This window comes from Pseudophryne corroboree, chromosome 4, assembly GCF_028390025.1.
Source record: "Pseudophryne corroboree isolate aPseCor3 chromosome 4, aPseCor3.hap2, whole genome shotgun sequence".
Lineage (NCBI taxonomy): Eukaryota > Metazoa > Chordata > Amphibia > Anura > Myobatrachidae > Pseudophryne > Pseudophryne corroboree.
This window is the reverse complement of record NC_086447.1, coordinates 513,586,781-513,613,209: the sequence shown is the minus strand read 5'-3', so window position 1 is coordinate 513,613,209 and position 26,429 is coordinate 513,586,781. Positions and strand designations below refer to the sequence as shown.

Sequence of the window (26,429 nt, the reverse complement as noted above, 5' to 3'; positions counted from 1 at the left end):
TCCATCGGACCTGGTGGCCACGGCAACAGCTGGAAAATCCACCTTTTTTACCCCAAGTCACATCTCAGCAGAAAAAGACACCGTATTTTCAGCCTTAGTCCTTTCGTCCCCATAAGGGCAAGCAGGCAAAAGGCCAGTCATATCTGCCCAGGGATAGAGGAAAGGGAAGAAGACTGCAGCAGGCAGCCCATTCCCAGGAACAAAAGCCTCCACCGCTTTTGCTAAGTCCTCAGCATGACGCTGGGGCCGTACAAGCGGACTCAGGTGCGGTGGGGGGTCGTCTCAAGAGTTTCAGCGCGCAGTGGGCTCACTCGCAAGTGGACCCCTGGATCCTACAAGTAGTATCCCAGGGGTACAGATTGGAAATTCGAGACGTCTCCCCCTCGCAGGTTCCTGAAGTCTGCTTTACCAACGTCTCTCTCCGACAGGGAGGCAGTATTGGAAACAATTCACAAGCTGTATTCCCAGCAGGTGATAATCAAAGTACCCCTCCTACAACAAGGAAAGGGGTATTATTCCACACTATATTGTGGTACTGAAGCCAGACGGCTCGGTGAGACCTATTCTAAATCTGAAATATTTGAACACTTACATACAAAGGTTCAAATCAAGATGGAGTCACTCAGAGCAGTGATAGCGAACCAGGAAGAAGGGGACTATATGGTGTCCCTGGACATCAAGGATGCTTACCTCCATGTCCCAATTTGCCCTTCTCACCAAGGGTACCTCAGGTTCGTGGTACAAAACTGTCACTATCAGTTTCAGACGCTGCCGTTTGGATTGTCCACGGCACCCCGGGTCTTTACCAAGGTAATGGCCGAAATGATGATTCTTCTTCAAAGAAAAGGCGTCTTAATTATCCCTTACTTGGACGATCTCCTGATAAGGGCAAGGTCCAGAGAACAGTTGGAGGTCGGAGTAGCACTATCTCAAGTAGTTCTACGACAGCACGGGTGGATTCTAAATATTCCAAAATCGCAGCTGTCTCCGACACGTCTGCTGTTCCTAGGGATGATTCTGGACACAGTCCAGAAAATGGTGTTTCTCCCGGAGGAGAAAGCCAGGGAGTTATCCGAGCTAGTCAGGAACCTCCTAAAACCAGGAAAAGTGTCAGTGCATCATTGCACAAGGGTCCTGGGAAAAATGGTGGCTTCTTACGAAGCGATTCCATTCGGCAGATTTCACGCAAGAACTTTTCAGTGGGATCTGCTGGAAAAATGGTCCGGATCGCATCTTCAGATGCATCAGCGGATAACCCTGTCTCCAAGGACAAGGGTGTCTCTTCTGTGGTGGCTGCAGAGTGCTCATCTACTAAAGGGCCACAGATTCGGCATTCAGGACTGGGTCCTGGTGACCACGGATGCCAGCCTGAAAGGCTGGGGAGCAGTCACACAAGGAAAAAATTTCCAGGGAGTGTGATCAAGTCTGGAGACTTCTCTCCACATAAATATACTGGAGCTAAGAGCAATTTACAATGCTCTAAGCTTAGCAAGACCTCTGCTTCAAGGTCAGCCGATATTGATCCAGTGGGACAACATCACGGCAGTCGCCCACGTAAACAGACAGGGCGGCACAAGAAGCAGGAGGGCAATGGCAGAAACTGCAAGGATTCTTCGCTGGGCGGAAAATCATGTGATAGCACTGTCAGCAGTGTTCATTCCGGGAGTGGACAACTGGGAAGCAGACTTCCTCAGCACGACCTCCACCCGGGCGAGTGGGGACTTCATCGGGAAGTCTTCCACATGATTGTGAACCGTTGGGAAAGACCAAAGGTGGACATGATGGCGTCCCGCCTGAACAAAAAACTGGACAGGTATTGCGCCAGGTCAAGAGACCCTCAGGCAATAGCTGTGGACGTTCTGGTAACACCGTGGGTGTACCAGTCGGTGTATGTGTTCCCTCCTCTGCTTCTCATACCTAAGGTACTGAGAATTATAAGACGTAGAGGAGTAAGAACTATACTCGTGGCTCCGGATTGGCCAAGAAGGACTTGGTACCCGGAACTTCAAGAGATGCTCACAGAGGACTCATGGCCTCTGCCGCGAAGAAGGGACTTGCTTCAGCAAGTACCATGTCTGTTCCAAGACTTACCGCGGCTGCGTTTGACGGCATGGCGGTTGAACGCCGGATCCTAAGGGAAAAAGGCATTCCGGAAGAGGTCATTCCTACCCTGGTCAAAGCCAGGAAGGAGGTGACCGCACAACATTATCACCACATGTGGCGAAAATATGTTGCGTGGTGTGAGGCCAGGAAGGCCCCACGAAGAAATTTCAACTCGGTCGATTCCTGCATTTCCTGCAAACAGGAGTGTCTATGGGCCTCAAATTGGGGTCCATTAAGGTTCAAATTTCGGCCCTGTCGATTTTCTTCCAGAAAGAATTGGCTTCAGTTCCTGAAGTCCAGAAGTTTGTCAAGGGAGTACTGCATATACAACCCCCTTTTGTGCCTCCAGTGGCACTGTGGGATCTCAACATAGTTCTGGGATTCCTCAAATCACATTGGTTTAAACCGCTCAAATCTGTGGATTTGAAATATCTCACATGGAAAGTGACCATGATGTTGGCCCTGGCCTCGGCCAGGCGAGTGTCAGAATTGGCGGCTTTGTCTCACAAAAGCCCATATCTGATTGTCCATTCGGACAGGGCAGAGCTGCGGACTCGTCCCCAGTTTCTCCCTAAGGTGGTGTCAGCGTTTCACCTGAACCAGCTTATTGTGGTACCTGCGGCTACTAGGGACTTGGAGGACTCCAAGTTGCTAGATGTTGTCAGGGCCCTGAAAATATAGGTTTCCAGGACGGCTGGAGTCAGGAAAACTGACTTGCTGTTATCCTGTATGCACCCAACAAACTGGGTGCTCTTGCTTCTAAGCATACGATTGCTAGTTGGATGTGTAGTACAATTCAGTTTGCACATTCTGTGGCAGGCCTGCCACAGCCAAAATATGTAAATGCCCATTCCACAAGGAAGGTGGGCTCATCTTGGGCGGCTGCCCGAGGGGTCTCGGCTTTACAACTTTGCCGAGCTGCTACTTGGTCAGGGGCACACCCTGGCTGAGGAGGACCTGGAGTTCTCTCACTCGGTGCTGCAGAGTCATCCGCACTCTCCCGCCCGTTTGGGAGCTTTGGTATAATCCCCATGGTCCTGACGGAGTCCCCAGCATCCACTTAGGACGTCAGAGAAAATAAGAATTTACTTACCGATAATTCTATTTCTCGTAGTCCGTAGTGGATGCTGGGCGCCCATCCCAAGTGCGGATTGTCTGCAATACTTGTACATAGTTATTGTTACAAAAATCGGGTTATTGTTGTGAGCCATCTTTTCAGAGGCTCCGCTGTTATCATGCTGTTAACTGGGTTCAGATCACAGGTTGTACAGTGTGATTGGTGTGGCTGGTATGAGTCTTACCCGGGATTCAAAATCCTTCCTTATTGTGTACGCTCGTCCGGGCACAGTATCCTAACTGAGGCTTGGAGGAGGGTCATAGGGGGAGGAGCCAGTGCACACCACCTGATCCTAAAGCTTTTACTTTTGTGCCCTGTCTCCTGCGGAGCCGCTATTCCCCATGGTCCTGACGGAGTCCCCAGCATCCACTACGGACTACGAGAAATAGAATTATCGGTAAGTAAATTCTTATTATCTATATACATTGTATCAACCATTCAGCATTTATATTATTTTTATTTGCATGCTTAAATATTTTTTTACTGCGGTTTTAGTGACTTACATTCTGGTTGTATGACATTTTAGGTGTGTCTGATATTGATACAACGGGATGCAGTAAAGTTCCCGACAGTCGGGATACCGGCAACCGAAATACCGACTCCGGAATCCCAACAGTAGTCAGAATGCCGCTGATCAAAATCCCGACCGCCGCACAGTATTCCCACTAGGGTGGTGGTCCATGCCACCACCAGAGGAGAAATATAATAGCGTGGCGAGCAAAGTTCCCTACCGAGCTCGAAGCGTGGCGAGCAGACATGCTGCACTCGATGTCACGATTTCGACGTCTGTATTTTATCCGCCGGGATCCCAACTGTCTGGAAATCATGCTGAATACGATACAACACAGTGCCTGATGATGACTTCTCAAAATAGAACTGGCACTATGCTGTGTTTTCCTTTCTCTGCCAGGCCTGGAATAGAAATGAATACCACTTCTGCAGTGGTTTCTTTGCCATACAGTACCACAGAGTATAGTGTAAAGAACTTGTAGGACAATTTTTATAGATTATGGTTACAGAGTTCCTATATGAAATCTGTCATTTGTGTGTTTTTATTTTAGCGTTTTGAGAATTCAATACAGCCACAGATACTAATGACAATTGTATTTTAATACCTTTTGACCCTATTTCCCTTTCCCCTGCAGATGATGAAATTTGCCTGGGATAATTATAAACGATATGCATGGGGCTTAAACGAACTGAAACCTGTACAAAAACAAGGGCATTCAAGTAATTTATTTGGTAAGTAACATCCACTGCATTTAGTCAGTCACAGTAGAACTTTACTGACAACTTATAATTTGGTATAACATAAATTTGTTGGTCTACCATATGAACACAGACCATTCGGAAATCTTGGGACGTTTACACAATTTGCAAAAACCTCTTGCAGAATGTAAATGTTTAAATGTCAGTATTTATGTGTATATACATATGCCAATAATGTATTTGTGTATGTACACGTGTGTGTGTATAGGCATGCCAAAATATCCCTTTAGGATAGAAATCTATGCTTTATACATGTTTTGTGGCTGATTAAAATCAGGTGAAGTACAGGCTTGAATTTATCCAGCCACAGAACTTGTGTAAATCCCTAGCTTAGTTTTAAGTCTGTGTTTCAGGGAATAACGCCTGTTATGACCAACTGTTATATAAATCTATATAGAGCAGTGGAGTGAGGCAGAGCCTTTCCTGCCATACTAATGTTTAAACAAGAGTTTTGACTATATAAAGTATATGACAAATACAAAGTATATATTATAAAAATCATCTTTTTATTTTTCTAATTTTATAGTCAAATCTCTGGAATAAAAAGTATATGGCAGGTGATGCAGTGCCTCGTATGCGCTTATCTTTTTCTCTGATCAAAACTCTCCAAATTTCCAGCAGTATAAACTGCTGCACCTGTGTATAATGCCCAGATGCACCCTTTGGTCTCATATATTGTGTGTAAATCTGGCACTGATACTAGCCAGTGCCTCCTGAGCCATTTACCTCACCACACGTCCCTGATATAGAGAGACTGGGTCAGGTCATCAGGAAAAGTCGAAATGGCGGAATCCCCCAATTGTGACTTAAAAATGATCGCAATTGCTGGGTTGATGCATGCCAATTTTGCTCCTATTTTGAGAAATCATCAAAGTGGGACCAGTTGAGGACTGGAGGTGAGGATTGCTGTTCTGTGTGTCTTGGCTGCATGCATTCTTTCTTGGTGCGCCTTTAAAATGGTTATCCACTATGTTTAGACCAACTGAAATGATCTGTAGTTGTATAGGAGTACTGAGCTATATTACAAAACCACCTACAGTACATCCTTGTACCATCTGGGCACTTAATTTTATTATCTGAATGAGTGCCTGTCCTATTGTTGGGTAAGTGGCTGGATGTAATTAAGTCAAAGTTGGTCGGACGTGTGAGTTCCTGACGGAACTCGTACGTTTTTTTTAAAGCATCAACCATGTACAAGGCAAAACCATGACTTGTATATGGTTACTGCTTTAAGAAAAAGTCCAAGTTCGGCCAGGACCGCTCACCTTCGGCCAACTTGGACTTCATTACAGCCGGCGCAATATGTTTTTATTTAATACCATAACCTTCTGTAAGCTGTTGGCACAGGCAGAGTGTTGTGGGTTTATTTTTTATTGTTTTAATAAGTCACTAAGGGGTATATTCAATTGAAGTCTAAGGCTGCCGTCTGTCAAAAAAGACGGCAGTTTTCAACTTTTTAAGGTCGAATCATGATTCGACCTATTCAATATAACCCAAAATTTTTCGACAAGTTGATGAATTCGACTTGTCGAAAAGCACGTGGGTCGGCGGAATAGCTGCCGATCCACGTGCTTGTGTCGAAAACCTTTTCGACCATCTCCGTTTGACTTTAAAAAAAAGTCGAATGAGATGGGGACAGCAGCGCTGGAGACGGGGAGAGTCGAGGCGGGGACAGGGTGAGCAGCGCTGGAGGATAGCCGCCGCTCACAGCAGCGTCCACCCGGCTCCAGCAAGCGAGACCTCGCTTGCTGGAGCCGGGTGGACGCTGCCGTGAGCGAGGAGGAGACGGGGAATGGCGGCAGCTGTGAGACAGGAGGGACGGGGGAGAGCCGCGGGCAGACGGGGGAGAGCAGCCCCCCCTCGCATCTCAATTTGAATTGAGATGTCCATTGAATAGGCCAAGCCGGATTCATTCCGACAAATGAACGTCGGAATGGATCCGACTTCGATTGAATATACCCCTAAGTCTTTTCTTATTTCTAAAAACAGTCTCGGGCATGGCCAGCTACAGTATTTAGGATGACAATGATCAAAGGCCACAGATCTTACCCCTTATCCTGCAGGGGGTATTCTAGTCCACACCTCCACTCTTTGCTCATTGGCTAATAGTCACCCTCTACTTATATGACCACCATATAACAGCCAGCATCACTGCCATATACTACCGACTTGCTTGTTGGAGATCTGTGTTACTTTCCTATAGACATTCATCTTGTCTATGGTATTTGCTTTTGTTCATGTATTGTTCACTATGGGGTATATGCAATTCCGGGCGAATTGCTGCACTTTTTCGCCCGTTTTTAAATTCGACTGTCGAATTCCGGCAGGTGGGTGCCGGAATTCGACATATTCAATAAAAAACGAATTAGACAGTCCCGCTGTCGAAAAACGGCCGATTTGACGGATTTTGCTTAGATTTTTAAAAATGTTTGAAAAATGGTAAAAAACCCGAATTTTTTTTGCGTGGGGTCCCCCCTCCTAAGCATAACCAGCCTCGGGCTCTTTGAGCCGGTCCTGGTTGCCAAAATACGGGAAAAAATATGACAGGGGATCCCCCGTATTTTAACAACCAGCACCGGGCTCTGGTCCTGGTGCAAAAAATACGGGGGACAAAAAGAGTAGGGGTCCCCCGTATTTTTTGTACCAGCACCGGGCTCCACTAGCTGGACAGATAATGCCACAGCCGGGGGTCACTTTTATACAGCGCCCTGCGGCCGTGGCATTAAATACCCAACTAGCCAGCCCTGGCCGGGGTACCCTGGAGGAGTGGGGACCCCTTCAATCAAGGGGTCCCCCCCCAGCCACCCAAGGGCCAGGGGTGAAGCCCGAGGCTGTTCTCCCCCCCCCCCCCCCCCCCCCCCCATCCAAGGGCTGCGGATGGGGGGCTGATAGCCTTGTTCAAAATGTAAGAATATTGTTTTTTGCAGAAGAACTACAAGTCCCAGCAAGCCTCCCCCGCAAGCCGGTACTTGGAGAACCACAAGTACCAGCATGCGGGCGGAAAACGGTCCCGCTGGTACCTGTAGTTCTACTGCAAAAAAAAATACCCAAATAAAAACAGGACACAGACACCGTGAAAGTATAACTTTATTACATACATGCCGACACACATACTTACCTATGTTGACACGCCGACTCTGGCCACGTCTCCAATGTCGACGTCCGGGGTACCTGAAAATAAACTTACTCACCTGATCCAGTGTCCAGTTCTTTTATTGTAATCCACGTACTTGGCAAAACAAAAAAACGCATTTACCCGAACCAGACGGACTGAAAGGGGTCCCATGTTTACACATGGGACCCCTTTCCCCGAATGCTGAGACCCCCTGTGACTCCTGTCACAGAAGGTCCCTTCTGCCAATCAGGAAGCGCCACTTCGTGGCACTCTCCTGATTGGCTTTGCGCGTCTGAGCTGGCAGACAGCGCATCGCACAGCTCCCTCCATTATCTTCAATGGTGGGAACTTTGCTTTCAGCGGTGGGGTTACCCACCCAATTTATTTTCATTATACACCGGTATTGTGTAAAGTGACTTGCAGCTACACATGCCATGCTCTCCTGGCACGGCCAACGCCCATAGTCCCTGGCGCTATAAACTGAGCCCTGCTCACTGGCCTTTAACAGGTATCGGAGCAATGCATTGTGGGTAAATTTTAATTTTTAAACCCCTCTCCTGAACCTGACTTCCTGCTGTCTCTGGGTGAGCTGGAAAACCTAGACTTCTGTTTCTCCAGCTGCAGCTGTGTAATTCAGAAAGCCTGGCATTATAAATCTCCATTGCAGGTGCAGAATTTGCAGGTCTTGTTTTCCTTGACTCCACCGGAAAGTGGCAATTGTGGTGAGACACAAGCCCTCTCACCACACAAAAAAAATAAAATAAAAAAAAATAAAAAAATAAAATATATATATATATATATATATATATATATATATATATATATATATAATGAAAACCGCACTTCACCAAGTCACAAAATATCGGGTGCCAGGTCAAATAGTAGCATATCCAATCGTCCACACCATGAGGCTCCAGCAGGGGCTTATGTAGCAGACCAGACTAGCACTCCTTTAACTGATAAGTTATTTTAATGCTTTAAAAGACAATGTGCAATACAAGCATAGTTCAAGCATAGTTGGCAATCCAGCAATAAAATTGTTAGTATCTCACGATTCCTCTGGGGTCCTCAGACCAAACCAGCTACAGCTCCCAACAGCCGTTTCGGAGCATGTGATTCTACCATTTCCAATAGTTATATACTCATGCAGTAAAAAATAGTGCCACTGTAAACCAATGAAAAACAAAATGCAAGTGCTCATACCAAATGATGTGAAATATCAATACACCATAGCTTTTGAGTGTGCCAAAACTCATACCAGATGTAGATGTAAATGGTACTTTGTAAAATGTCTCCTTGTGAATATTCTTAATCTTTTTCAATCCAGAGGACTTTTTTTTAAATAAGGTAATTAAAACACATTCAGAAATGTCCTCATGCATCTAGCTCAATATGCCAGGTAGCGTGAGATTCCTGACGCGAGTGATCCAGGACCTGTGTATCTCATGCCTTCAGGTATCTTTTTCCTTAAAATTTCTATTCCTCTTGACAGGATGCGACTAGGACACACCGTGTCACTTTGCTGACTAATTTGATATACTAGACTTGTATATCTGTGTGCGACTGAGTCTGTATATGAAGCACAACAGAACTCTGCATGGAAAAAAGCATCGGCCACTGAATTGTAGCCCTTGTATGCAGGTTCTGAGACTCAGTCAATCACAGATATATATTGCATATATCAAATGAATTAAGTCTCTTGATCTGCAGTGTAGTACATTTTAAATGCTTTAATCACCTAAAAATACATACAAATGCCCATTTATTGACAAAGCATACTTTCTGAAAGAACGGTCTCCGTTTTTCTCTGAGGAGAATTGTCAGGACCTTTACCCTCTTAAATGGAATTTAGAGATCTGGGCCTGTTCTCGCTCAGATATTCCTATCTCAGTTCCATGTAGCATTAGGTATTGGCCTTGGTTCCTGCTCAGGAGAGTAATTTCTTTACTCACTGCCAAGGCTCCTGCAAAATAATCAAGTGTGAGGACAGTCAATTACATGGTCAATTAGTACGAGGAACAGACGTAACATGTCAACCTACATAAACCTTGGCATGAGCTAGAAGGGACAGGATTGGTCAGTACCATAGTTTGACATGCAAAGGTGCCAATGGGGTCAGCTCTGTCGCCAGATCAGGGACAACAATCTGATGAAATTGTACAAATGAAACAAGGTGTCTGTAGCGCACCTGGACATACCACTCTGATAGAACATTACTTAATCACGCCTCCTTAGCTGCTTATAAAGGTAAAACCCTGTTGTGAGATGGATGTTAATAAAATGTTAAGTACAGAAACTGCTATAGATGGCTGTGGTAGAAGGATCAACCAAGAAATGAAACTGCCCAATTGTGTTGGTGTCCAGACCCAATGGAAGCATACTACGTCTGTAAATTAAATTAGGTCTTCCAGTTCGATGGCTATCCTGGTTTTTGGGTCACTGAGTTAATTGAGATTCTTACCAGTAGTTGTTACTTAACCACCCTTGACCTTACAGAAGGTTACTGGCTGATTACACTCCCTCAGCTACAGCCAAGACCACCTTCTCTACACCAGACAGACTTTTTCAATGCAAGGTCATCCTCATGGACATTATTTTGTAACCCCAGAGCACATATGCCTTGGTTACTTTAATGTGATGCCATTCTCCAAAAAGTTGATTCTATACTAGTGACCTTACATAGCTGATAACCCAGACAAATGTGCAGTGGGTATGTAGAAGCCATTAGTTGGGTTATATATTGGGATTAAGGCCAGGTAAAACCACAGATGTAGAGGCAGTGCAGAACGGACCTAATCCACTCAAGAGTCTGCTATGGACTTTCTTGTGGCTAATTGGATATTAGAGGCATTTTGTAAGTCATTTTGCCACTCGGGTGGCTTTGTTTACAGAAATGGTATGGAAGAATTGTCCTGATACACCAGCATGGACTGAGGTAGCTGATGCAGTTGGCTTGATTTACATTCAGCTGACATTATGCTCCTCTCTGGTGCTACAAACATTTACACTGAACCAAGCAGTTCATTCTACAAATGTATGCGTCCAGCGTGGGTTTAGGGGCCTTAATGTCTGAAGTGAGTACAGTGATCAATGACCAGTAATAGATGTACATGTGTCTTACTGCAGAGCTTAACCACTTCACTGGCTAATATTTATTCCAAAAATGTCCCCAATTTTTTTGTATTATGTAAATAGCTATGTAAGCGTGATTCAGTAACATTTTATTAAGAAATATGCAGATTTATGCTGAATAAGAGCATTTAAAAAAAATCAGTATAAGGGCATCAGGCCACCAGTATAGAGGGTTGGGGAGCAGTTGGAGCCAAAGCTGTCTCAGGGGAGTCACTGGCTGTGCAGGTGGCGGAGTAGGTGCTCTGCCCCAGGAATTGTATTATGTTGCCATCACTTGGGGAGGTGGTGGCTCTCCACTGTGACCCAGAGAGAGACACTCACCGGAGAGACACTCTGCAGCAGGGGGGGGAGGCTGAACCGAGAACCCATAGAGAGAGCATTAGGCTTCTAGCTGGGAGGGGGAGGCAGGGCAGCCTAGGCTAGTGTGCGATCCTATCTGTCCTCCAGTCAACTTCCCATCAAGGTAGCAGTTAAATTGCAGGACCTGGCGGGGGAGTACTTTGCTCACTGCAAAGGGTCTGTGAACTCCATCTACGCTGCTGCCAGTGAGCGAGGATATGGTGGAGTCATGGTACAGAAGTTCCGCTGAACATTTCAAATGAATTGTTAGTAGGCTAATTAAATCACATTACACAAAAAACACAAGTATAGTAATAAAATGGATATGCTCCAGGTTATGGTGAAATCACTTTGGGTGCCCCTGGATGTATTCAAATAATGCGTTCAAGGAGATAAGGACTAAAATTGTGAGAAGAGCCAACGGAGCATATAAAACCGCTTTTAGACTGAATAGTGCGGGTCGCAGCCGTGAGCCTGACATGGGTGCATCCCGGCTGTGAACCGCGTCAGCCCCCTTTCCCACTGCAGTCACCAACCCAGTATATTGTCAGATTGTTAACGTCATCGGTGACGCTGCGGGGGCGGCGTTTGGAGATCACATGCTCTCCAAGCGCTGCATGTACATCACTGTGAACGGGAAGCCAGGACGATGCGACCCAGCTTCCGTTTACACTGCACAGTTTGCTGGGTTGAACCCGTGTTCAACCCTGCAAACTACCCAAGTTGGAATAGCTGTTCACTCGACCTGGATTATTCCAACTCCACCCTTTTACACCAATCAGCAACACGGGTTATGCACGGTTATGTGCAATAACCAGTGTTATATGCTAATGTGTAAAAGGGGTATAAGTTTACGTGTTATAGATGGTTGTGAGCGAATGGGAAATTTGTTGAGATATAGCAATTTTGAATCAAGTGACGTTAAAACCTGATGTACAAATAGCTTAATAGATTTTTGTAATTCAAAGAACTACATAAGAAAGGGTAGATCAGAGGTTCTCAAATGTGGTCCTCAAGGCACCCCAACGGTCCAGGTTTTAAGTTTATCCATGCTTGGCCACAGATGATTTAATTAGCACCTCAGTCAATTTAATTCAACCATCTGTGCTGAGCCATGGATATACCTAAAACCTGGACTGCGTTTGAGAACCTCTGGGGTAGATGATTGTGGTATGAATTCAATACTAAGTGGTGTATGTATCAAAGCTTGGAGAGAGATACATTGCGAGATAAACTACCAACCAACTCTTAACTGTCATTTTTAAACACAGCCTGTAAGATTTAAGACAGAAGCGGAGTGACTGGTACCAAGGTTATTACTTCCTGAACTTTGATAAGTACCCCAGTTAGTCTCAATTAATTAGTTTGCTTGATACATTAGTTGATGACATTCTAGAGCAGAGGTTCTCAAACTCGGTCCTCGGGGGCCCACACAGTGCATGTTTTGCAGGTCTCCTCACAGAATCGCAAGTGAAATAATTAGCTCCACCTGTGGACCTTTTAAAATGTGTCAGTGAGTAATTAATACACCTGTGCACCTGCTGGGTTACCTGCAAAACATGCACTGTGTGGGCTCCCGAGGACCGAGTTTGAGAACCTCTGTTCTAGAGAAACTGGGATGATGATAGAATTAGCTTTTCTGTGAAACTCTGTGGTTTCATGCAAACTGAAAACATTTAAAGAACTGATTAGAGCAGTGATATGGAGGGCCATATTTGTCCTGCAACCCACCCTGAATTGGCAAAGCTAAATAATGGCTTTAGAGGCAGATGGATACATGGGAGAACATACTGTATATGAGGAACCTTGTACATGTAGGGATAATGGGGGATAAGGATGTCCTCTGCACTAGAAAGATACTGATATTTTTAATTTTTTACTGAAAAATTCCCCAAATTTTATGATTGCAAGAAGTTTTATTATCATTCATCATAGGGGGTGCTGCCTTAGACAATAAGTTACAGAACAACACAGGACAGAAAAAGATAGTCTCTTTTGTTGGCGCACTTAGAAAAGAAGAAAAGATTTTACATTTATTTTTATTATAAACATGTCGTGTTAAAATCTAACTTTTATTGATACTGACTTAAAATTTTTTTTTGCAATTGAGAAACATAAATGAGAAAAAATGTGTATTCGTGTAAATTTTGTGAATAAATTCAATAGTGTAAACAAAATAAAAACTGATTCACTGTGCCTGAATTTTCTGCTTCATTAATTGTATCATAAATTTTCAATTAGAGAGCAATGGGTATTGCACAATAACTGTATGTAGGGTTGGGTAGCATGAACTTCTCACATAGGTGGCAGGAAAAGGTATCTAGGGTCACAAAACAGTGAGTGATGTAAAAATAAATTGATGAATATTTTCTTTCTTAAAGGACACACTGGGATAGTCCCACATCCATCTTTTATTTAATTCCCTTATTTATTGCAATTTCTGCCACTGGTATTGTGGTTATCTGGACCAGTTGCTACTGACTACTGACATTGTTATACCATAGTTTAATTATCAATGTATAATGGGGCCGCAGATGATTATCAAAGTCTGCTTTTTATTGGTCCCTGAATAATATGTTATTTCAACTATTGTATATCACATCAATTTTGCAAAAGGGTCCTATGTGCCCCTTCCCATATCAGGTAGACGCTTATGCTTATAGATATTTAAATATAAACGGATACTGCTGTTCCCCGCATCCAGATTCCCCGTGAGTACTATAATAGCTATTGTATCTGAAATGCGGTCTGGGAACGTAATGGCTATATTGCCTGTCCCCTGATATGGTTGGCAGCTATATCCCAGAAATTGTTGGTATTCAGGGTTAAAAAAGGTTTATCCCCATTGCAGTCCTTAATAGATTAATTTTTAACCATACGGGTTTGCATGAAAAATTACAGACAGTTCTGTCTTCACCAGCCAATGTGTGTATAAACTGTGCTTGATGATTGCCACTGTGCTTATATCAATCCATTAATGGGACCCCGATGTGTAGGTTCAGAAATGCGAGCTCCGCATCTAATACCCCCTAATGTGGTCGCAATTAAATATATTTAAGGGTTAACAGGATATACCCCCATTGCAGTCCATATAGGTATGAGTGGAAATTGTAGACAGTTCCCTGTCTCACCATGCGATGTATATACACTTTGCTTATTAGTTGCCACTGCACTCGTGTCAATTAACTAATAGAACCTCAATGTATAACTTCAAGAATTGCGAGCTCCGTATCTAATGAAAACAACAGTGGTACTAGATTTACAATGTGGACCTATTGGTTTTATGCTAAAGAAGCACCCCAGATTGCTGTGTTAGTCTGATACATATGACTTTATTATAGCAACTTGCACAGCCCTAACCAATGAATATAATGATACTACAGGTCTGTATATGCCGTTAATTAGGAATCAGCACATCCCGTGCCCCGTATGTGCAACAGATGTTTGGATTAAATCATATCAATATGATGCCGTGCCCTAATGATATTGGTAGGTAGAGGTTAAATTGAAACCATCTGGCACGTGTCTCAATCTTAATAAATAAATACTAATTAGTATTAGCAGGTAGAATATACTACTTCATTAATATTCAATGGACAAAACAGATCGATTCATGCCTCACGAATGTACTTAGATGCAAGTCCTAAAGGCTGCTTGTGGTCCGTTATCACCTATTCACATCTAGCATCTGAGAATAATTGGTCCTCATCACTGGCTATATATCCTGTCTATGTAATGGCTGCACTGTTCTGTGTAATGGCTACACTGTTGCAACATTTGTACACTCCCTACATAACATTAAATCCTGCTATTATCTTCCATCTCTCATCTATCCTTTTTCTATTGTAATTCATTCGAGCATTTTTGCACTGCACTGTGATCAGTTTGAGCGGGCTTGTCAGCACCGCTCTGAAACGCCGACGTGCACGTTTCGCAATTGCTTTAACCAGGCAAACCCGATTGCCCATTCCTGAGTATTTTTAACAGAACGTCCCACCAATCCCTGATCTTAGTCCCCAACACATGGTCTACTGACCGTCTTAGATTTCAGTGGACCGCATTCTTCGTTTGATTACAGTCCCGGTGGAACGCATAATTAATCGTCCCGAGTCACGTGATAGGTCTAAGCCAATCACGGACCAGTATTGGCGTAATACTCACATTCCCGTGTGAGTACATTGGAGCCCCATAAAGATTAAATTGCTTCTCCTCACTTATGTGTAGCTTCTAATATTTTATAAAAGGTAATTATAATGGTAAATTTATTACCCTCTGTCTATAAAAAAAAAAAGAATGAGAGGAGACCCATTCAGCCGTTTTCACTAACACATCGTATGCATTTGAATGAAGTAGAGCATATATGGTATGATAGAACTAAAATGTACTCAATCTTAATACTTGTGTTATACCAGATTGAATGTTAGTATATATGAGTTTGTATAGTGTTTAAAATATTAGAATATAAAATTTATATATAGATAAATAATGTGGTGAGTAAAATGAAAAAAATAATATATAATAGTGTGATGAAGAAAAATGTATTTGCTGAAAAATAAAAAATAATGATAATAATGAGTAAAAGAAAAAATGAAAGTGAATGTGAAGTTTTTAGAAAGTGAAGCTGAAGTGTATATGGTGTGATTCGAGGAAGGTGATTGCATGACTGACATTCCCTAATTGTTATGAAGTAAAGCGTGATCCTTAAAGAGAGAAAAAGGGGATTTGTACATTATAAAATTGTAGAAAACATTGTGTAATTAACTAGGATGCTCAAAAACAAGGAAAAGATGTGAAAAACGTCATTGGTGTCAAATGTGAAAAAATAGTAAAAAACGTGTAGTGGTGATCAAACTTATGAGCATGCTACCACTTGAGGTCTGTGTTATGTCATATTGGTGCTCTCCTTGAGTTCTATCTATATTATATAGGGGAATGTTTCCTCCTTTAATCATACATTTATATTGTTGATATTCTTTGAGAATTAAGGGAAATTGCCTCATTGAGATGGTCGAAAAGGTCGACATTAACACGTAGATCGGCAGCTATTCCGCCGATCCACGTGCTTTTCGACAAGTCGAATGCCTCGACTTGTCGAAAAGCTTTGAATAGGTTGAATCAGGATTCGACCTTAAAAAGTCGAAAACTGCCGTCTTTGCGACAGACGGCAGTTTTCGACTGCAATTGAATATACCCCTTAATGTTTCTACTTATAAAGCTTTGAAACATGTTCAGTTTGCTCATGTCACTTTTAAGTGATGCTTTTTGAAATAGATTCAATTAAAGGTCTTTTATTCTTGATTAGTTAATCTGCTTAATGCAGTTCAGTTTATATCAAACACTGTTTCTCCATTGTCTGTGCATTACATCTTTATAGGAATGTTTAGAAATGACAATTGTAAAGATTTGCTATACCAAACTAAATTAATATATTTTTCCCAATCCTTTGTTAATGTTAAGGGCCCTACACACTGGCAGATATCACTGCACGATATGAACGTTCTTGTTCATTAATGAACGAGAACTCGTTCATATTGTGCAGTGTGTAGGCACCAACGATTAATGATGCACAGCCCCGCGCTCGTTAATCGTTGGTGCCCTGTTGCTTATGCATGCAGGCCAATATGGACGAGATTGTCCATATTAGCATGGAGTGCTATGGAGCCGGGTGATGGGGGGGGGAGTGAAGAAACTTCACTCCCCCCGTCACCTCCCCCCTGCCGCTTTTTCGCCCGCCGGCCATATTCGCCGTCGACCAGCACCGCTGCGGATCTGCCAGTGTGTAGGGCCCATTAGATGTGTTCTTTAGATATGCCCTCTAGTGGTAGGGAATGATTGTATTTAAAATACATTTGAACATATAAAAAATGGGTTTATGGTATATGGTTGTGGTTCATTGGATCGACTTTCATTAGGTCGACATGGAAAAAGGTCAACTGAGGTATTTGTTTTGTTTTTTTACTTTTTTTGGTGTCGTTTTCTTCGAAAAGTGATGGGGAACCCCAATTAGTGCACCATGACCCCTCGCATGGTTCGCTTTTACTCGCCATGCTTCGGGCATGGTGCCTTCCTCCGCTACCGCTGCGCTTGGCTTGGGTTACCGTTCCCTATTGTAGTCCACGTGGATCGTTAAGTATGAAATAGGTCAAAAAATATATATATTTTTTTTAAAAACCTGATGACTTTCATGTCGACCAAATGTGGTCGACCCAATGTATGTTGACCTAACTCATATCAACCTAATGATTGCCATCCATGGTATATAGGATGTATGTCGACCTAACTCATATCAACCTAATGATTGCCATCCATGGTGTATAGCAATGTTGATTTTCCTTTGTCAATCTTTATTTGTATAGATGTTTGTGTGGTGGAGATCTTATGTTTTGTTACATTTTATTTTGAAAATTGATATTTATGTGGGCGATGCTCCATCCATGGATTAATTCGGCATTTCAGCTCAATTTTTGTTTGCTGCCACATAGGGCTGCATACAAAATTGTGCAAGTTCGGGCTGAGATCTGACCGGTAGTAGTGCGAGATGTGGTGCTGTTGCTGCTGTTCTACCCCTTTGCTGCAGCAACTTGCATCCTTTGTCCGCAGTTTGTTTGACCCATTAGATTGTACCAATTCAAGATTATGGAGTAACAGGTTTAGTTGGATTATTGGTCAGTCATTTCATGAACACTCCCCTATGTGCATTTTATTATAGTCATTCTTTAGTAATCAGTGCAGGTACAATATACAGTGAAGTCTACAATTCAATGTATAACTATACAATTTAGGACCGTATTCAGTTGAAGTCTGAAAGACTGCAGTTTCCGACTTTTTAGATCGAATCATGATTGGACCTATTCAATGGGGCTGCCTTTTTCCAACTTGTCGAAAAACGCGTGGATCGGCGGATTAGCCACGGATCCACGTGTTTTGTCAGATTCGCGGCCAAGTCCAACAGGTTTTAGTCCCATTTTCGACAATGTCAATCCGACTTTAAAAATAAGTCGATAACGGCCAAAACCTGTCTTATTTGGCCTCAATTGAATACTGAACTGTTCGGTTCCCTGGGCAGCATAATAGCCTCATTTACACCTGAAAAAAAGGACATTTGTGTACGGTCATTCTCCTACACCCGCCAGTATAACTATTTATTTAAGAGTGGGAGAAGCGCGCCATTACGGGGGCGGGGCTTCTTCCTCACTAAGGGGTATATGCAATTGCGGTCGAATTCCCGAAATTGTCGAATTTCGGGAATTTTTCGCCAAAAAAAAAAAAATTCGACAATGCAATTCAGTACTTTCCGACAAAAAAACGGACTTTCAAAATTCGACTTTTTGAAATTCGACTTTTGACAAATTCGACTTTTTTGTAATGATACACATGCTGCAATTCGACCAAAGTCTATTCAATGGAAGTTTGGAAATTCGACAACAGTGCTTTTAGACAGTAAATTCGTCATTTTCAATCCGCAACACTTTGGAGGGTGAAACTAATAAAAAAAAATTTAAAACATGTTTTTTTTGTGTTTTTTTTTTTCTTGGCAATATCATATCTATTTATATTAGAAAGGATTAGGTACTTGGTTTGTCTTTTTTGGAGGCACAAGTATTTATATATTTTTAAAAATACATTTTTTTTTTTTTTGGATGGAATGGTAAAATCCCTGAAAAAAATGGCGTGGGGTCCCCCCTCCAAAGCATAACCAGCCTCGGGCTCTTCGAGCTGGTCCTGGTTCTAAAAATGCGGGGGAAAAATTGACAGGGGTTCCCCCCGTATTTTTAAAACCAGCACCGGGCTCTGCGCCTGATGCTGGTGCAAAAAATACGGGAGACAAAGAGTAGGGGTCCCCCGTATTTTATACACCAGCATCGGGCTCCACTAGCTGGACAGATAATGCCACAGCCGGGGGTCACTTTTATACAGTGCCCTGCGGCCGTGGCATTAAATATCCAACTAGTCACCCCTGGCCGGGGTACCCTGGGGGAGTGGGGACCCCTTCAATCAAGGGGTCCCCCCCCCAGCCACCCAAGGGCCAGGGGTGAAGCCCGAGGCTGTCCCCCCCCATCCAAGGGCTGCGGATGGGAGGCTGATAGCCTTGAGAAAAATGAACTTTGCTGGGAACTTTGCGGCTAGCGGTGGGGTCACCCGCCGGTCAGCGGCTGACCGCGGGTAACCCCCCCGCTGACGGCAAAGTTCCCACCATTGAATATAATGGAGAGGCTTTGCGATGCGCTGTCACAGCACAGACATCGCACAGCCAATCAGGTGAGCGCCACGTAGTAGCGCTTCCTGATTGGCTGAAGGGACCTCTGACAGGAGTCACGTGGGGTCCCGGCACATTCGGGGAAAGGTGTCTCATGTGTGAATATGGGACCCCTTTCAGTCCGCAGGATCGGGTCATTGCGTTTTGTTTTTTTGCCAAGTACCTGGATTATTTTCTGGACGTGGATGTATCTCTGGACGCTGGAAGGTGAGTATAATTATCTTTTATTTTCAGGTATCCGTGGATTCTACTTGGAGAAGAGGACCGACTGCTTCGTGTCAACATAGGTAAGTATGTGTGTGTCGGCAGTATGTAATAAAGTTGTACAAGTCACGGTGTGTGTGTCCTGTTTTTATTTGGGTATTTTTTTTCCAGTAGTACTACAGGTACCAGCGGGCCCGTTTTTCTCCCGCATGCTGGTACTTGTGGTTCTCCAAGTACCAGCTTGCGGGGGAGGCTTGCTGGGACTTGTAGTACTACTGGAAAAAACAATATTCTTGTAATTTTTCTCAAGGCTATCAGCCTCCCATCCGCAGCCATTGGATGGGGGGGGGGACAGCCTCGGGCTTCACCCCTCGCCCTCGGGTGGCTGGGGGGGGACACCCCTTGATTGAAGGGGTCCCCACTCCCCCAGGGTACCCCGGCCAGGGGTGACTAGTTGGATATTTAATGCCACGGCCGCAGGGCACTGTATAAAAGTGACCCCCGGCTGTGGCATTATCTGTCCAGCTAGTGGAGCCCGATGCTGGTGTGAAAAATACGGGGGACCCCTACTCTTTGTCCCCCGTATTTTTTGCACCAGTATCAGGCGCAGAGCCCGGTGCTGGTTTTAAAAATACGGGGGATCCTCTGTCAAATTTTCCCCCGCATTTTTAGAACCAGGACCAGCTCGAAGAGCCCGAGGCTGGTTATGCTTTGGAGGGGGGACCCCACGCCATTTTCCCCCGTTTTTCCCCGTTTTTTTAAAATCGCGGCAAAATCCGGCAAATCGGCCGTTTTTCGCCCGCGGGAATGTCGAATCCGTTTTTCATTGAATATGGTGAATTCCGGCAGCCACCTGCCGGAATTCACCTGTCGAATTGTGTCGAATTAAAAAACGGCGATAATTTGCCGCGATTCGCCGTGAATTGCATATATTCCTAAATCAGTACACTACTCAGCGCCATATTCTCAAGAGAAACTCTGGTCCTCCCTTCACTACTGGCATGTATCAGGGTGCAAAAAAGGGGGGGGGGGGGCATGGTATATAGCGCTTGAGCTACAAGTCTGGCATATATGTGTTTATTTTTGTCCAGACTGTGTATATTTGGTGCTGGTTTATGTACTGAAAAATCCTCTGTGTCCCTCTATCAGATTTACTCCTATAAGCCGGTGTGTCTGTGGATACTTGGTACATGTGTGTCGACATGTTGGTGGCTGAATGTTTTTTCCTGAGAGGAAACTATTTTAGGGACACAGACGTGTGTATGTGGCCCTGTCGGCACCACCAGTAACTGACTTGGTGATGTGATTCATAACGGAATAAGGTTGCATTACTCTGTGTCCCACACACACACACACACGTAAAAATATCTATGGAGGATATGTTGTTCATAGCTATTTTTCCCTCAGACCCCTCGGGGTCGCAAAAATGTTCTCTACCCAGTTGCTACTCTGATACCGACACCTGATACCGACATGGATACTGATTCCTATGTTGACCAGACTGTTTCCTGATTAGATAAAAAAATAAATAAATAACATGATTAGTGCATATTAAGGACGTATTAACGTCACTGAGGAACCCTGCTGTTCCTGACAAAAGGATCTATCTATCTATCTATCTATCTATCTATCTATCTATCTATCTATCTATATATATATTATTGTAAGCTGAGGTAACGTTCCTCCATCTCATGTGCTGAACGCTCTGTTTGAGAAAGTCTGGGTCAGCCCTGACAAGAGGGTTTCAAATCCCCAAGAGGATTCCAATTGTTTTTTCCTTTCCCGCCGCGGACAGGATAAAGTGGGAGTCACCCCCTGGTCTGCACGGGGCCCTGTCACTAATCCAGCGGATCGTATGCAGGAAGCTACGTTACATTCTAGTTAGGTGTCCACGCGTACGTTATTTTGACCTGCCATTGCATGTGCATGGGTGAGTAGTAGTATTCAAAAATGGTCGGATACCTTTTCATCCGATAAATAGATACCCTGGGGAGAGATGGGATACTCCTTACGTTGGGTCATATCAAGGACACTGCAGCATACTTAAGTGAGTTTGCAAGGGATATAGGGCTCTTGGGTTCACGGCCAATTCCATGGCGGTCTCGGCTAGTAGGTCGTTGTGGATTCACCATTGGAATGCTGATGCTGACTCCGAGAAGAAATGGAGTCTCTTCCCTATGAAGGTGAAGCCTGGTTTGGTGTCTGCCTAGTTATTTTGATCTCGGCAGCTGCCGCAGGTAAGTCTACCTTCTTGCCCTATGTTCCCTCACAACGGAGGATGACACATCATTGTCGGATGCAGTCATTTTGGCCCAATAGGCACAGAATCCTCTTTCTTTGCAGGTAGAGGAAGGAGAAGAGGGAAGAGGTCCGCAGCCTCTTCAAGATCACAGGAGCAGAAATCATCCTCTGCTTCTGCCACATCCACCGCATGACGCTGGGGCGCTCTTGAGGGAGCCCACACCGGTGGGGCCACGTCTAAAACTCTTCAGTCAGTCCTAGATACGTTCAGACCGGGACCCGTGGGTTTTAAAAATGTCCCAAGGGTACAAACTGGAGTTTCAAGACGTTCCCCCTCACCGATTTTTCTAATCGGCCTTACCATTTCACCTCCGGACAGGGAGGTAGTATGCAACGCAATACAAAGGTTGTGTCAGAATCAGGTCATTGTCCTGGTTTCCCCTGTCATAACAGGGAGAAGGCTTTTATTCAAGCCTCTTCGTGGTCCCGAAGCCAGACGGCTTGGTCAGACCAATCTAAAATCCCTCAATTTCTACTTAAAAAAATTCAAATCCAGTCTAAAAAAAAAAAAAAGGATAATGATGGTTCTCCTTCGCTAGCATGGAGTCACAATTATCCCGTACTTGGACGATCTCCTGATAACGGCGAGATCCAGGGACCAGTTGGTGCAAAACATTGCACTCTCCCTGACCGTTCTTCAACAACATGGTTGGCTACTGCACTTGCCAAAATCATAGTGGATCCCAACGACGTGGTTGTCATTTTTGGGAATAATACTGGACACAGAACTACAGACAGTTTTTTTCTACCAGTGGAAACGGCTCTGGAGATCCAGAGTCTGGGCAAACAAATTCTGAGAACAGCAAGAATGTCAATCCATCAATGCATTCGGTTGCTGGAAAGGATGGCTGCGGCCTGCGAGGCCATTCAGTTGGCGGGTTCCATGCCAGAGTTTTCCAGTGGGATCTGTTGGACAAGTGGTCTGGATCCCACCTACACATACGCCGGAGGATATTCCGGTCTTCCACGACCAGAATCTCATTCCTGTGGTGGCTGCACAGTTCTCACCTCCTAGAGGGGCGCAGGTTCGGGATCCAGGACTGGATCCTAGTGAACACGGAGGCAAGCCTCCGAGGCTGGGGAGCAGTCACACAGGGGGGAAACTTCCAAGGAAACTTGTCTCCACATAAACGTTCTGGAGTTAAGGGCCATTTACAACGGCCTTCTACAAGTGGAACATCATCTTCGCAATCTGCCGGTACTGATCCAGTCGGACAGTGTAACAGCAGTAGCGTACATAAACCGCCAGGGCGGAACATAAAGCAGAGCGGCAATGGCAGAAGCCACAAAGGTTCTCCGCTGGGCGGAAAAGCATACAAGGAAGTGACAAGTCATTGGGGAATTCCTCAAGTAGTCAAGATGGCATCTTGTCAAAACAAGAAGCTTCAGAGATATTTTTCCATGTCGAGGGACCATCAAGCGCTAGCAGTGGATGCACTGGTGACACCATGGGTGTTTCAGTCGGTGTATGTATTCCCTCCACTTCCTCTCATTCCAAAAGTTCTAAAGCTCATAAGAAGAACAAAGATTCAAGCAATCCTCATTGTCACAAACTGGCCAAGAAGGGCTTGGTATCCAGATCTTCAGGAATTACTCATAGGAGATCCCTGGCCTCTTCCTCTACGGATCTATTACATTAGGGTCCGTGCATGTATCACGAATTCCTGCGGATACGTTTGATGGCATGGTGGTTGAACGCCAAATCCTAGCCGAAAAGAGTATTCCCAGTGAATGCCAAATCCTAGCCGAAAAGGGTATTCCCAGTGAAGTTATTTCCACACATCTTCAGGCCAGTAAAGGAGTAACGTCTAAACCAGGCCTGGCCAACCTGTGGCTCTCCAGATGTTGTGAAACTACACATCCCGGCATGCCCTGCCACAGTTTTAGCATTCCCTAATTGAAAAACTGTGGCAAAGCATGATAGGACTTGTAGTTTTACAACAGCTGGAGAGCCACAGGTTGGCCAGGCCTGGTCTAAACATTACCACCGTATTTGGTGAAAAATATGGAACTTGGTTGGATCCAATAAGGCTCCTACGGGAGGATTTCAGCTAGGACGTTTTCTCAATTTTCTACAAGCAGGTGTGGATGCAGGCCTACAGTTGGGCTCAGTAGAGGTACAGATTTCAGCCTTATCGGTTTTCTTTCCAAAACAATTGACCTCCATTCCAGAAGTTCAGACTTTCATGAAAGGCGTGTTGCACATCCAGCCTCCATTTGTGCCTCCAGGGGCACCATGGAATCTTAACGCGGTGTTGCAGTTCCTTCAGTCACATTGGTTTGAACCATTACAGAAGCTGGAGTTGAAATTCATCACTTGGACAGTGGTCATTCTGTTGGCCTTGGCATCCGCAAGGCGGGTGTCTGAGTTAGCGGCCTTGTCTCACAGGAGCCCTTATTTGATCTTCCATGAAGATAGAGCAGAGTTGAGGACTCGTCAGCAATTTCTGCCGGAGGTGGTTTCATCATTCCACATGAATCAACCTATTGTGGTGCCAGTGGATACTGTCGCCTTTGTTGGGTCAAAGTCTCTGGAGGTGGTCAGAGCTTTGAAAATTTATGTGGCTAGAACAGCTCAGGTTAGGAAAACGGAGGTTCTGTTTGTCCTGTATGTTCCCAACAAGATTGGGTGTCCTGCTTCCAAGCAGACCATTGCACGCTGGATCTGTTCTATGATTCAGCATGCTCATTCCACGGCTAGATTGCCGTTACCGGATTCGGTGAAGGCCCATTCTACTAGAAAGGTGGGCTCGTCCTGGGCGGCTGCCCAGGGGGTCTCGTCGTTGCAACTTTGACGAGCAACTACTTGGTCGAGTTCAAACACTTTGGCTGAGTTTTACAAGTTTGGACCTTGGCCGAGGATGACCTCACGTGTGGTCATTCGGTGCTGCAGAGTCATCCGCACTCTCCCGCCCGTTCTAGAGCTTTGTTATAACCCCATGGTTCTGAATGTGACCCCAGCATCCTCTAGGACGTATGAGAAAATAGGATTTTAATACCTTCCGGTGAATCCTTTTCTCTTAGTCCGTAGAGGATGCTGGGCGCCCGTCCCAGTGCGTACTGTATCTGCAGTTGTTACTTGTGGTTACACACATGTTGTGTTACGTTGTTTGTGAGCCTGGTGCTGCTATTGTTCATGCCGTTGGCTTGTATTCTGATGAATGCCACGTTCTGCGGAATGCTTGAGGTGTGAGCTGGTAAGAGGCTCACCGTGGGCTAACAATAAATCCTTTCCTCGAAATGTCAAGTCTCCCTAGGCACAGTTCCTATAACTGGAGTCTGGAGGAGGGGCATAGAGGGAGGAGCCAGTTTACACCCTTTGAAAGTCTTAAAGTGCCCATGTCTCCTGCGGATCCCGTCTATACCCCATGGTTCTGAATGTGACCTCAGCATCCTCTACGGACTAAGAGAAAATGATTTACCGGTAGGTATTAAAATCCTATTTTTTTTTATTTTTATTTTTGTGCAATTTAAAAATGTGCTTTAAGTTGCCTGAAAAAAGAAAACATTGAGCAAACAATCACAGTAAAGACAGTTTAAAACCTTTGTACACAATTGAATTCCACGCTAAGTGGTAGTGCTGCTGAGGATGTGCTTGGGTCTTGCTCTCATGTGTTTTCACTTTAGTATATTTTGATGAAACCAAAAGTAGACAAGACTTGGTGATAATAGCTCAATAGAAATGTTTCTGCAGCGGGGTACACTGTGATTCCACAGGGAATTACATCAGGGTGTAGAGTTGAATCTTGATCCGAGGCATCAACAGGCTAAAAGCTTTGACTGTTCCCAGGATGCATAGCGCCGCCTCCTCTATATCCCCGCCTCCAGACACTGGAGCTCAGTTTGTAAGTTGGTGCCTGCAGTGCAGGCAGCTAACAAGGAGGGCTGCGCTAGGCAGCCCTGAAAAGAGCTTTTTGAAGAAAGAAGACTTCAAGGACCGCAGCACAGGCATTTAGAAGTGCTATATGTCATGCTGACAGATCGCGCTGCTGCTCCCTTGCCTCCCCCAGCGGAGCTGTATACTCCCGCGCTCTGGTTGCCGGGTACTTACAGCGGAGGACTCCGGTTACTTCAGGGGCCACACTCACCACTGCTCTCCTGGATCGCGTGGCCGCATCTTCGGGAGGAGGTAAGAGGGTTCCCCAGGCGGGACCCGCTGAAATCGCGATCCCGTGCGGTCTCCAGGTGATGGACCGCGCGCACTGGCATGGACACTGTGGCCGTACAGGGACCCCACTAGACCTCCAGGGCAAGGGGCACAGGTCGGATTTCTTAAAATCCGTTTCAAATAGGCCCCGCAGTACCCGGTGGTGAAGTCCAGCAAGGGGATAAGGCTCTGACCTGTAGCCCCTCCCCCAGCCCCCGGCGTCATTTACTGCAAATGTTCCCGCACTGGAGCTGCATATCTCTCTCTCCCTCACTCTCTGTCAGCATTTGGGCACCATTATACACCTGCTGAGCTGATTCTGGGACCGCTGGGCAATGTCTCCTCTTTAAAGCCGCCTGTTTCATCAGCGCTGTGCATTTACAGGACACTTAAGTATTCTACATGTCCTTTAGACAGTGTTAGTTTAGAACAAGTGCATAACTTC

At 44.8% G+C, this 26,429-nt stretch overlaps 1 protein-coding gene across 1 annotated transcript in view; it reads left to right on the top strand.

Annotated features, from left to right (window-relative positions):
• Nucleotides 1-26,429, top strand: part of MAN1A1 (mannosidase alpha class 1A member 1) — a 523,182-nt gene that overhangs the window by 140,910 nt on the left and 355,843 nt on the right. Inside the window, exon 2 of the mRNA XM_063917232.1 lies at nucleotides 4,366-4,462. Coding sequence (XP_063773302.1) covers nucleotides 4,366-4,462 — 97 coding nt within the window. The remainder of the gene's footprint in view (nucleotides 1-4,365; nucleotides 4,463-26,429) is intronic.